Source organism: Solanum dulcamara, chromosome 4 (assembly GCF_947179165.1).
Source record: "Solanum dulcamara chromosome 4, daSolDulc1.2, whole genome shotgun sequence".
NCBI lineage: Eukaryota > Viridiplantae > Streptophyta > Magnoliopsida > Solanales > Solanaceae > Solanum > Solanum dulcamara.
Genome location: NC_077240.1, coordinates 928776 through 941692, shown reverse-complemented (window position 1 = coordinate 941692; position 12917 = coordinate 928776). Strand labels below are relative to the sequence as shown.

The following is a 12917-nucleotide window of genomic DNA, read 5'->3' as shown; positions in this document are numbered from 1 at the left end:
ATCTATTCCGTATTGCTTTATTCATGTGTTCTCTGTGTCTCTCCAACTATATATATCATCCTTTATCTTAAGGCTTAATACATTGGTCAATAAATTTGTCCGATTTAAACATTCAAATTAAGTTAGGTTTGAATTTAATGTTTTAATAAAGAGTTTTAATTAGACACTTTCAATTCAAATTTTGATTTTTATTTTTGTGTGTGTTCGTATTCGTCTACTTGGTAGTTAAGTTATCCGAATAAAATATAACATCTTCTTTAATTATACGCATTTGCCTTAATAAGTTGTAATTTTCTACTTGTGTCTAATGCATGTAATTAAAGAAAATACATATTTTATGTAGTTAACTTAATTATCTAATAGACGAATAAAACCGTTAGCAAAAGTTTTTTTGAAATTTTACCTGAAAATTTCTTGGAATTTGAGGTGTTCAGCTGTAGTTCAAATATCTAATTAGATTATCACTTCCACAATTTTTAAGATGAATAATACACCCTTTGGTATTTTTTGAGGTTAGATAAGTATGTCTTTTAATGAATTTATCCTTCGGATAAAATTGGCAGAATTTAAGGTGTATTCTTTTTATCATCTAGAATTTCAAACCTTTAGCATTTGACAAAAGGATAAAAATGTAATCGTAATTGTTACGTAGTTGTATATTCAGACTTAAGTTGATTTACTTGATAACAAATAATATTGGAACTTTAGTCAGAAATGTTGTGCCAAAAAACAAAATAATAGCGACATATAACAAAAAAAATGTTACATCATCAATTATGTCTAATTCCAATACTTGCTGCCAAATTATGGGAAAGCAAAATTTCAACTTCCAACTAAAAGTCATTAATTTGGCACTAAAAAAAAATAATTAAAATTGAACCTTTCGTATAACAATAATAATATCGTAAAGTAAAAATTGTGATGAGATGAATAAAATTAATTGTCACTCATCAAGAATCTCTAGTTCAAGATCTTAATATACGAAAAATCATCATATTAGAAAGCATTTTTTTCTAAATGAATTTTACAAGAGTTCAATTTTAATTAATCAAGACACTAATATTAATATCAAATACTAGCTGAAAAATAAAAATAATATTAGTGATGTAGGTACGCTCATGGGCCTCCGTTAACAGACATAGGTGACGGTCCATATGGACCATTATACATACTTAATTGGAAAAATTATTTGATTGAGTGCTTTTTAAAAATTAATTATTGATTTTAGTAATATTTTTTATTTATTACCATTTATAGCAATATATAGCAATATTATGATAAATCTACACTTGTATTAAAAGTGAATTATGCATACAATATAAATGTATTATAAGTGTTTTAAAATATATATTATGTTTGTGTAGTAAGAAACTAACATAATGTATTATAAGTCTATTAAAATATGTGATAAATATATTATCCATTTATAAAACTTGTATTATATATGTTTTATAAATAGTTCTCTGCAATATGTATTAAAACTGTATTATAAATGTATTATAAGTGTTCAGTGAAATTATTTTTTTATTGCTATAAATGGTAAATATTTTTTTAATATTGTATATTTATGTAAGTTTCCCTACTTAATTAGGGTCGTTTAGTAGCTGTTTTGGAGATGAGTTAGGTATATATAAGTTATATATAAGTTATATTGCTTCCAAAAGCTTGTTAGGAGGCAAGTTATGGCAAGTTAATCATATATAAAATTAATATGGTTTTGATTTGCAATCAAGAAATACACATAATTAATACTTTATAAGTTATGATGGAATTTCTGTATTTTTTTATACAAATAGAAGGTAAATCCTGAACTAATCTTTGTATATAATACTAATACATAGATTGGTTTTCGAGAATTTTTTATATCATTAACGCGTGGATAACTCTAATCATCTATCAACGATTCCTTAATGACCAAGTAATTAAACATGTGAAATTAATTTCGTAATAATTTACAAATTTGTTTTTATTTTATATGCTCTTATAAAGTTTTTATTTTATTTTTACATTATGAAATCTGAAAATAACAGCAGAGATATGTTTGTAAGGTCCAAAAGTAACTTATACAATATTCTGAATTGCTAATCAGCATTATTAAGCACATGATTTTTGAATCTAAATATTAATTTACTTAATTAAACATTGTGGACCATAAGGTGGCATGAATGATGAATCACCATTATGACTTGTATGCATGAAATATTTAATACAAATCACAATAGTTACAACACGCCTCAATTATAATTCAAGTTGAGATCAATCACATGAATTGTAATGATTTTTATTTTTTTATTTGAATTTATCTCAAATATTTAAATTCAGCTATAAAAAACATGATTTTTTTCACATATAAGGTTAGATATATATTTTAAACAAAAGTGCTTAATTAACTTATCAATTAAGTTAGAAGAAAGGACATTCCTTTGAAATTCCACTATAATACGTTGGTGTGAATTCCTTAAATTTGGTTTTATCACTTCCTTGAAGATTTTTACGTATTAACTTCCTAACAAAACAATAATTAATTTACCAGAAAAAAAGGTGTGATAATAAAGCAACTTCTTGATAAGATTATTGCTTTTGAAATTCTTCTATTCCAGTCAATTATCAATCTGATTTGGATTACTAATATCACTTTAACACAAACAACAACTTGTCTTAACCAGCTCTGATTAGGTTAGGACGAAATAATTGAAATTCAGATGTAACTCAAATATGCAAATATTAATTGTACATTACTTTTTTGGATTAATATCATTTTAGTCCCTCAATTATTATTAAATTTTAGTTTCAGTTCTTTGGGATATTTAATTAAAAACATAACCTTCAATTACTTAAAATGTACGCTTTTGATCCCTTTACTTATGAATATTCATAATTTTTCATAAATCGTGTAAATTTTGTTAAAAATTGGAGGAACCTGGTTCCTTTGTCTTCTAATACATGAAATTGACTTTATATCAAGATCAAACATTTCAAGTAATTGGAAATAAAATATGTTTTGTCAAATATCACAAAAATTTAAATTAGAATTAACCAATATAATTACTTTTTTATAATTTTATTTTTCAAAACTCAAGTACTATCAAACTACTAGTATAAAAATATTTGTACAATCAAGTAATTAATGAAAATTTGTTTTTCCTTTAGCATGTCTTGGTTTTACCTTTTAAATTAAACAATAGAGGACCAAATTACAGCAAAGATAAAAAAAAAATTGTCGGTGAAAAATTTTAATTTAATTTTTTAACAAATAATTTTCAAAATAGGAAAACAAAATTTTAATAAGGAGTGGGAATCCACTTCAGAAAGAGACAAATCTTTGATTCCCTGTAATCGGAAAAAAAGCTGACCTTTTCTATGTTTATTCAATTTAAAAACCCCACAATTAGGAATGGGAATTCAATTACAACTAAATTTTGATACTTAATATTTAATTAATTAATTAATTACTACTCCTAATTGAATTGAATTGAATTCTCTCGAGTCCTTTATCATCTCTGACCCGATAGTCAAGTCACAAAATCTGCATGTGTACGTACTCTTTAAATGCCATTTTTCACAAGAAAGAGAAAGATAAAGAGAATCCCTTCTCTGCCCCCTTTTCAGGTTTTCTGTTTCTTTCAATAAAGATATATTCAATTATAAACATACACAGTACCATCTTCACTCCCCCATCATTTATTAATACTTTTCCCCAATTTGTGTTTTGTTGATATGGCTATTCAAGCGCAGTTATATACAGATAATCTTGGGTTTTCGTCAGGGGGTTCGCAAGATTTGATGGAGAATGCTTGTGGAGGATTCAATCACGTTTGTTTAACTACTCACCAACAACCCAATTTCCTGCAGCAGCAACAGATGTTTACCCAGAAAATCATAAATCAGAATTTGATGAATAACAACATTACTGAATCAATGCCTTTTTCCCAGTTTCTAGCGACCCAGATGGAGAAACAGAGGAATGAAATCGATCAGTTCATCATCTTACAGGTATGCGATTCTTATTTTTGGCTTTAAATTTTAGTCTGTTTCTTCTTCTATTTCTAGAAATTTAACGATTGATTTTGGTAAAAACAGAATGAAAAATTGAGATGGGTTTTAAACGAGCAAAAGAAGCAACAACTTGCATTGATCTGGAGAAAATACGAATCGAAACTTCTGTTTCTTCTGAAACAAAAGGATGAAGAAATTGCAAGAGGAGCAAACAGGACAAAGGAGCTGGAAGAATACTTAAAAAAAATGGAAATGGAGAATCAAGCATGGCAGAGAATCGTGAATGAAAACGAAGCCATTGTCATGTCATTAAACAACACAATCGAACAGCTAAGAGAAAGTGGTTATTGTTTGTCCACCAATGGAGAAGATGCAGAATCTTGCTGTGATGTTCATGATAATCAGGATGATGAAGAAGAACAAGAAACAAGAAAGATGATTTGCAAAAGCTGCAATTCTCGATTTTCGTGCATGATTTTCTTGCCCTGTAGACATCTTTCTTCATGCAAACCTTGTGATTCTCTTCTTCATCAATGCCCTGTCTGTGGAATAGCCAAGAAAGCCAGCATTGAAGCCTTGATTTGAGCCCCCCCCCCCCCCCCCCCCAAAAAAAAAAAAAAAAATTCATCAGAAAAAAGCAAAAACATTGGTAAATGTTTTTTTTTTCTTTTCTAACTCTTATGTCAGGGGGATTTACTGAACCTTTTTTGGGGCTTTGTTTTTGTGTACTTTTTTGATGAAATCCCCTGCTGCTGATGAAATTATGAATAGTTACTGGTGGTTTAGTGTACAGTGAAAATTAAGCATCTTTTTTTACTCTTTCTTTGAGATGTTACTTTTTTACCTTTTATGGTGGGATTTTAATTCTTTGGATTTTTGCAGTGATTTGATTATTCATATCTGACTGATAATAGCAGTCTTTTTTTTAGTATGAGTAGTAAGTTGTGGAACCGTTACAGGAAAAAAAAAAAAAGGTTGATAGCAATATGTCAATATTTCAGTATGGCTCCTCCTGTTTTCACATCCCACTAAGAGCTCTAAATTATTAGAATTCGATAAAATACGAATTTCAATTATTTCCAGATAAGCTAGTTGATTGCTGAGTGAGTTAAGAGATTATTCAACTTGGCCACACGGCCTAATGCTACAAAACTAGGCGTAAAGTTGCAAAAAAATGGCATGGATAAAGTGACGGAAGATGAGCTTTTAAGTTGGCATTCAACTTTCCTTTGGTACGCTAGACTTAGATTTCAACTAAGTCTAATTATTACTCAATTTATGTGATTGTTTTTGTTTTTTATTATTAAAATTATTTAATTTTGATCAAATAGTATTTTAAACAACAAATTTCAAAATTATTTATTTTCTTCTTAAATTTGTGTTTAGGAAAATGGTCACATAAATTAGAATGCATGGAATAATTGAATGAAATAATCATATTTCATCGGTGTCCGGAATCCATTCGGAGATGATACTTTATGAGTGAAGCAGTTTCACCATTTTACTCCAATCCATGTTAGTGGTAGGAGTGGTTTGCTTGCATATAAGAAAGGAGTTAATCATGTATGAGACTTGCATAAATTTATATGTTATTTGGTTATAAAAGTTGGAAAAAATAAAATAATCTACTTATAGAATCTAAAATATTATGTTATATTATGTTTGATTGATCTTATCTCATTACGCATAAAGCATAATATGATTAATAAACCATTTGGTCCCTGCCTCTATTTTCTACAAAACGAGACATATATAAATTATGAGATAATCTATATATTATTTTATATAAAATAAAAAATGAAATAATAAATATATGACTGACTAAATTTTATATAATTAACTATTGCGTTATTAATATACACAACTAATTCCTGCTTTATTAATGTTTATGTTACCAATACATGCATAATTCTATCAATCGATCAAATGACCTTACAGAAGCAACGTCGTGAAGAAATAATTTGTTAATTTATAAAATTAAGAAATAATTAAAAAAATTCTATTTTGTCCTTAAAATTATTATTTTTGTGAGTATAGATATTGCAAAGTTCCAAAAAAAAAAAGATTTTCATTATTAATCTCTATGTTGATGAAAATGGCAAATAAATGAAGTGTATTAATAAGAGTTAAAGGGTAATTAATAAAAATATCATTTTTATTTATGATTTCTTAAAAGATATGTAAAGAAAAAAAAGAACAAGTAATATAAGACGAGCTAAGTATATAATTTATCAATTGATTTGACTAAGACAAATCATTTATTAGTTTTTACTTTCTCATATCAATGTTTTCAAATGCATTTTCAAGGTGAGTCTCAGGACGAATTCAGGTGCAGGTCGTACCTTGCTAGCTTCGTTTCTTTATTCATGTATTGTGAAGGTGAAAAGGTTGTAATATTTTTAGTAGACTCAAATAAAACATAATAGAATAACGTATAACAGGTGAAATATTGTATAGTATGTACCGAAGAGAAGAGTAACAACAACACGTAACAAACGTCTCAATTCTTGGAAAAACTAGTCATTCAGTTTTACAGTATTGTAACTATTCTTGTCAATATTATTTTTATTGAAATTTTATAGATATATATATACTACTTTTAAAGAAAAATATATAGGGAGGCTAAAAAATTGTCAGCACAGTATTAAATAGAAGGTTACGTTAATAGAGCAGTAGATGGAGGGTGGGGGCAGTTTTGTGTGAATTACGTGTTGTACAGTGCTCAGTGTACGGCCCAAGAGTGGACTCAAACTGGGCTTCCCAAATAGCGTGTACGTTGTACCCCTCTTATGTGGGCCCATTACGTAACGTTCTCACTCCGTCCTTTTTTTACGGTGTATTCACCTTATTATTTTTTTCGTTTTATATTACTTGACTCTTTTTAATATAATACAGTTAGGATAATAAATAATTTATGTTTATGTTTAATAAAAAATCTTATTAAAATATTTTAAAAAGATCTTTTAATTTGGTATGTTATATATAGTTATAATAAAAAAATAAAAAAATCTCATTAGGTACTAAAATCTTTTAAAAAAAAACAAATAAAATAATTAAAACTTAGTAAAAATTTGGGGGTGGGGGTGGTGTTAGATTATGACCTATTACTTGACTCGTTTGACCTAAACAAATTTTAGTTGAGTTGGGTCTTGACCCACCTGTTCAATTGCATCTCTAAACACACCCAATAAGAAAAAATTTAGTAGGGGTGTATTTTACTAAATTAATCTAATTAAAATATTGTAGAATTTGACTATTACTTTATTCGTTCTGAATAAGTGTCACCTAAGCAAACATCTCTCTTCCTCGCATTTCATTCATGTCCTAACGACTATCCCACTAAGGGGGAGGACTGATCGAACATACAGCCATTAGCGGAAATTTTGAAAATGTGTCTTAACAATCAATGGTTAACGATGGATGTGATGAGTGGTTTTACAAGATCAACTAAGGACTCGAAGGCAAATGGCAAGTGATTTTTCTTGAGCAAATGGCAAGTGAATCAACAAAACATTTAGAATTCATATCTTTAATCAAACAAGCATCAGATAATCTTCAAATTGTTATAACATTATATAAACTCAAATGTTACAATCCATCCCTAGAAGAAAAAATACTACAAGATTTCCCTTCAATCAAAAGATATATCCTCATCAAAATGACATCCCCTAACATTGAACGTAAACTAATTTTATCGCCGGATTACACCTAATATAGGCTAAAACCAAAAAATTGACTGACGATAATGGCAAGTCCTAAGCCAATTGCAATCAGGGAAGAAGCCCAAGTGAGCTTCTCTGTTATTCTAGGAACTCTATCCTTCAGTGCCTGACTACATGAGCCTATAAAGACGGTATAGCTTCCCATTGCTATAACAGTACCAACCAAGAACATACTCAAGAAGGCAGCACCAGCCACGCGAGAAGGCAAAGCAAGTGCGGGCAAGATCATCATCAGGGCATCTGGTTGCAGCCCATGGACAATTCCAGTAGCAAAAGTTGCTAAGCCTATCTTTTTCTTCTTCCCACCGACAGGGGTGTCAATGCCTTCGTACATACTAACATCACAGTCGCCATTTTCAAGGACAACACACGGTGTAGGAATTTCAGATGCTTCCTTAATTCCCATGGCTCCAATGACAAGAAGAGTGAAGCCAACTACTCTTGTCCCCCATGTACGAATAACTTCAATGTGGAGTCGGTCCTTTAGGAGAAGAAACAATAGCCCAAAAATCAACTGTCCAGCATCGTGGCCACAGCCCCAGAGGGCTCCTACTGCCGCACTCTCCATCCGTGTACGGCCTATCGAGAGAGGAGCCAAAGCAGCAAGATGGTCAGGACCTGATAGGGTGTGAAGACAACCAGCAAAGAAACCAGCCCATGCACTTGTTAGTAGTTCATTACGTACAAGTTGAGTCCCCACTGCTGCTGCAGCTGGACCCCCTGTCTTAGCTGCAGTTTGGAAACTAGCAAAAGCAGGTGAAACAATGACTGGGTGGAGGAGCACAAGCATGGCTGAGAGTAGGACTACTGTACTAGCAGAAACCACCTGAAAGGAATTAAAGTAATCATAAGCCACATTGAGGAATATAGCATAAGCGCCTTCTCTTGATAGATGAAAATTTTATGCATAGTGTAATGCCGCAGATGTTTTTTTTTTCTTCAGATAATGTAGTGTCCCATAGAAGCAAATTTAACAAATCCTTTTTTGTACTCATTCTCCTTGTGAGCTGCTGCACAGCGTAAAAATGAAGTTCAACGTAACAATGAGAAAATATAGAAGCATATAGGTATCTCCAGGCCTGACATCCCGGTGGTTAAAAGAACTGCTTTAAAAGGTCCAACTGCTGATAAATGCTTAAAATCAGGATCATCTTTCTATACATGCTGCAGTTTTATAGACTTTGTAGTTTCCAACTTCTGTCGATACTTAAAATCAGGCATGTGCAAAAGAGATAAACAATAGCAAGAGAGCAGAAGGTCTATACAAATAGTTCAAGGTTGTTGAGAATGAAAGATTTCCATGTTAAAAAATGAATACTTCTAAATTAAAAGATTCATAATAGAAGGTCCACACTGATGATTACAGCACAACTGGTTGAATCCTTTTATTCACTTAAATTCAAGTTTGTTTTTCTTTAGATATGAATTTTTTAAGGCTACAAAAAAGGTGAGGTATTTTCTTGGCAGAATTCAACTATAGCAAAACTGGTTTAGTTGGTACTTGATTCCACACCAGATAATAGATTGTTCTGAAATTTACTACGTGAAAGTTGACAAGAATCTAAAAGTCTAAGTCCAAAACGCAAATCATACTTGCATAAGTAGCACATAGACATCATAACAAGTCAAAAGTACAATATACAATTAAAACCCCTAATTAGCTTCTTTTGGCTTTTAGTGCAAAATGGGTCACAACTTGTCACCCAACAACAACATACCCAGTGTGATCCCACAAGTGGGGTCTAGGGAGAGTAGGATGTACGCAAACATCACCTTAAAAGGCTTCAACTAACTTACACACTCGAAACACTGCCTTAAAACTAGCCTCTCCAAAATAAGCAATGTTATTAGTAGTCCTAAAATGGCTACCATAAGAATGGAAAAACCAAAGTTGAGTTCTCCATTATAAGCTACCAATCCTAAGCAACAATGTTATTAGTAGTCCTAAAATGGCTACCATAGGAATGGAAAAACCAAAGTTGAGTTCTCCATTATAAGCTACCAATCCTAAGCAACAAGAGAACAAGACAACATTGGCAACTGCAACTCCTGCATAATTCCGACCCTGTTTCGATTATATTCTTTTATTGGCTGTCCTTAGGAATGAGCAATTAGTAGTTGCTGATTCGGACTGCATGCTGTGCTGATAAACAAGCCAGATTCATTTATCAGAGTAGCACTGTGGCTGTCTGTGGCCTCATCCTATGTAAAGTTATAATTCCTTGACCTAAAACCCGTGCTAGTCCATCCTTCCACCCACCATAGATCTCTCTACACTTTTACTTTTCCCCCTAAGAGTGAGTGGTTCCTTCCTTCAACAACTCTACATCCAGTTGTAAGAATGTGAGAGTTTGAGAGATGTAACATCAAGAATCAAAACCAACAACAACATACCCAGGTAAATCCCGAGGGGTCTGGGGAGGGTAGAGCGTATGCAGACCTTACCACTACCTTGTGAAGGTCTAGGCTGTTTCCGAACAAGAATCAAAACTACATTTTACATTTAAAGATCACCCAATTGGAAACTGAGCAAATGTAGGTCAGTTTCCAATTGGGTAACAAAGTGCAAGATTGCCAATGATTTACTAGCACAACTTTTATAAGATCATCAGAATCAAGTCCCATGTGAAGCTTTAACTACTTTTTTTTTCCTCAAAGTAAAACTACTTTTCAAATTACCTAGTCCTTTTGATCACTTTTATACACCTGAGTTTAAGATATCCAGAGCTTTGTTCAAGGAAATAAAGCTAATCCATATTGGGAAAAAAATTGTCTTGATCATGGTACTGATAAGTTAAAAAAAGGTTGTCATCATCAAAGGCAACTGATAGAAGCTTTGTTGCATTAAAAGGATAAAGATTTCTAGACTCTAACTGCAATTGCAAAAGCTCAACAAAACAAGCAAAACATGCAAAAGGTTTCACTCACCTACTTAGTACTTCACAGTGATGTGAAAATATTGATAAAAGTAAGAAGCACATGCCAGATTGTGATGACTGATGAATGCTTTTAGTTTCTTTCAAATAACCAAAGATTCTGTCCCCATAAAGCAAGCATAAAGATAATTCTTTGCGCTAATCATCATTCAGATACAATTCTAGCAAACACAAGCCAGTAGCAGAAGATCTCAAAACTTTTCCACCAGAAACTAACACTATGTGTATTGTGTACAAACCAAAGATTCTCTCCATAAAGCAAGCACAAATATTATCACATGAGCAAATTCAAGAAACTGGAATTCTGTGCGCCAATCATAATTCAGATACAATTCTAGCAAATACAAGTCAGTAGCGCTTTCCCACCAGATACTAACATTCCGTTTACCAACCTGATCAATGGCCATCCCGTGCAATTCAACTTATATAGTAGCATCATTACACACATATTGTATCAGCAAACACATCTACATATAGATTGATACTATACACAAAAAAATATATCCTTGAATTTCAACTACCGTAAACACCAAGAATAAGCAAACTAGTTACACCAACAGCTCAATTTTATCCAATACCCATTACCAAATTCAGATTAAACCAGCTCCAAAACAAAAACATGTCCTAAAATAGAAAGCAGATGCAAAAGCAAATATGAATAAAGCTAGTACCTTGCGTTGCCGAGAGAGAGTTTCAGCAACCCAGTTGAGCAAATGGGGCTTTGAACCCGACCCATCTGCCAAATATTTAGATGTTGACGAATCACCCACATGCCCATCACCAAATCTTGAAGAAGGGGTAGACCCAGAAGATGAAACCTGGTGAAGACACTTGCAAGAAAGCGAATTGGGTGTGCGAGACTCGACACGGAGAAGGGATGGGAATCTTGGAGAGGAGAATTGGTGTTTAGGGAGACAAGGAAAGGGCTTTAGGTGGAGTTTAGAGGGAAGTGAGTTGGTATAGATAAGCCTCTCCATTACAGTAAATTGCTAGCCCCCTTTTGGCCTTTTTCCTCCAAATATATCTTCTCTCTCTCTCCCTCTGTGACTATTTTATTAGTCAGTTTGTTCTTAGTGTGGATTATTAATCTCTGAAAGAGGTTTTCAGATTATATGCAGAAGAAAGAGGAGAGGTTGAAGGAGCAAAAGTATTGGAGTAGTTGATGACATTTCTTCTTTTGATCCATTCTTTAATCATGTTTGATTAGCATGTAATCACAGGTTAAGCGCTTGATGCAATTTTTCTTTTTCTTTTTCTGGAAAGGACTTTTTTTTTTTTTTTGCTTTTCTATAATAAGTGAGATAAAGTTAACTATAAAGGCGCCGAGTTCGATACTTCCTCTATTTTTTTAGTTATCACAGTTTTTTTTTTAAGAGTTAAATTATATAAATTTTGACAAATATTTTAAAGTTTATACTGCTTTGAAAAAAAATTGTAATTTATAATATTTTTTATATAATTTTTAAATATTTAATTATTTTTTTTAAATATCAAATTTATGTATTCTAATTTAGCTTTAAAATTTAATTAAATTGATTATCGAAAAGCGCGAAATAACAACTAGGAATGAAGAGAATAATTTTGACAAAAGAATTTAAGAAATTAAAACCTTACACTTAAATTTGGATATATTACACTCCGATTATAATTACATATTGAATTAGTTTTTAAAAGGAGCGCAATAAGATACATCAAGTTAAACTATATTTTTGGTCATAACTAAAATGAAGTGATTCATGTAAATGATATGAACAAGCCTATGAAGTACTCCGTGATTTTTTACTTTAACTTATCGAAAATAACTTATAAACTAAAAGCATCTTATAAGTCAAAAAAAATATTTTTTAAAACTTATTTTAAATATAAAATAATTTTAAATTAACTACTCAAATTCTCAAAAAACTGAAAATAAATTTATAAATTATTTTTAACAACTTATAAACAAATTCAAACGGACTCTTACGTCATAAAGATACTTCAAGTATGCACTTGCACCACCACTTAAGAGAAAAGTAATAGAAGAATGGGTCAAGTGTCATTCAGGCAGGCTTATAAATGTGAATAATTTTTAAATTATTTTTTTGAGTTTTTCTTGGATGCTTCGTATTCATATTGTAGTATGTACTAAGTTTGAATTTCTGCACTAATTTATTTTTTGAAGTAGCGTTTTCAACATAAAATTTTTTATTATTAAATATTTTTTTTTTTTAAATAATAATAAAAAAATCTCAATCATTTTCACGATAATGATTAAAATGTGGAT

General features: G+C 31.1%; 2 protein-coding genes across 3 annotated transcripts; one reads left to right on the top strand and one right to left on the bottom strand.

Annotated features, from left to right (window-relative positions):
• Positions 1-3489: 3489 nt before the first annotated feature.
• On the top strand, positions 3490-4596 carry LOC129884443 (probable BOI-related E3 ubiquitin-protein ligase 3). Of its 2 annotated transcripts, XM_055958739.1 has the most exons (3): positions 3490-3609; positions 3736-3993; positions 4081-4596. In XM_055958739.1, exons 1-3 carry the CDS (start codon positions 3550-3552, stop codon positions 4579-4581), a joined length of 819 nt encoding a protein of 272 aa, XP_055814714.1. In that variant the 5' UTR covers positions 3490-3549; the 3' UTR covers positions 4582-4596. The 2 variants fall into 2 exon arrangements, with proteins under 2 accessions (XP_055814714.1, XP_055814715.1); XM_055958740.1 differs by having other exon boundaries at positions 3531-3993.
• Positions 4597-7545: 2949 nt separating this feature from the next.
• On the bottom strand, positions 7546-11917 carry LOC129885309 (chloroplast protein FOR GROWTH AND FERTILITY 2). Its single transcript, XM_055959544.1, has 2 exons — positions 11326-11917; positions 7546-8544 (listed from the first exon to the last, which is right to left on the bottom strand). Exons 1-2 carry the CDS (start codon positions 11629-11631, stop codon positions 7705-7707), a joined length of 1146 nt encoding a protein of 381 aa, XP_055815519.1. The 5' UTR covers positions 11632-11917; the 3' UTR covers positions 7546-7704.
• Between the last annotated feature and the right edge of the window lie 1000 nt (positions 11918-12917).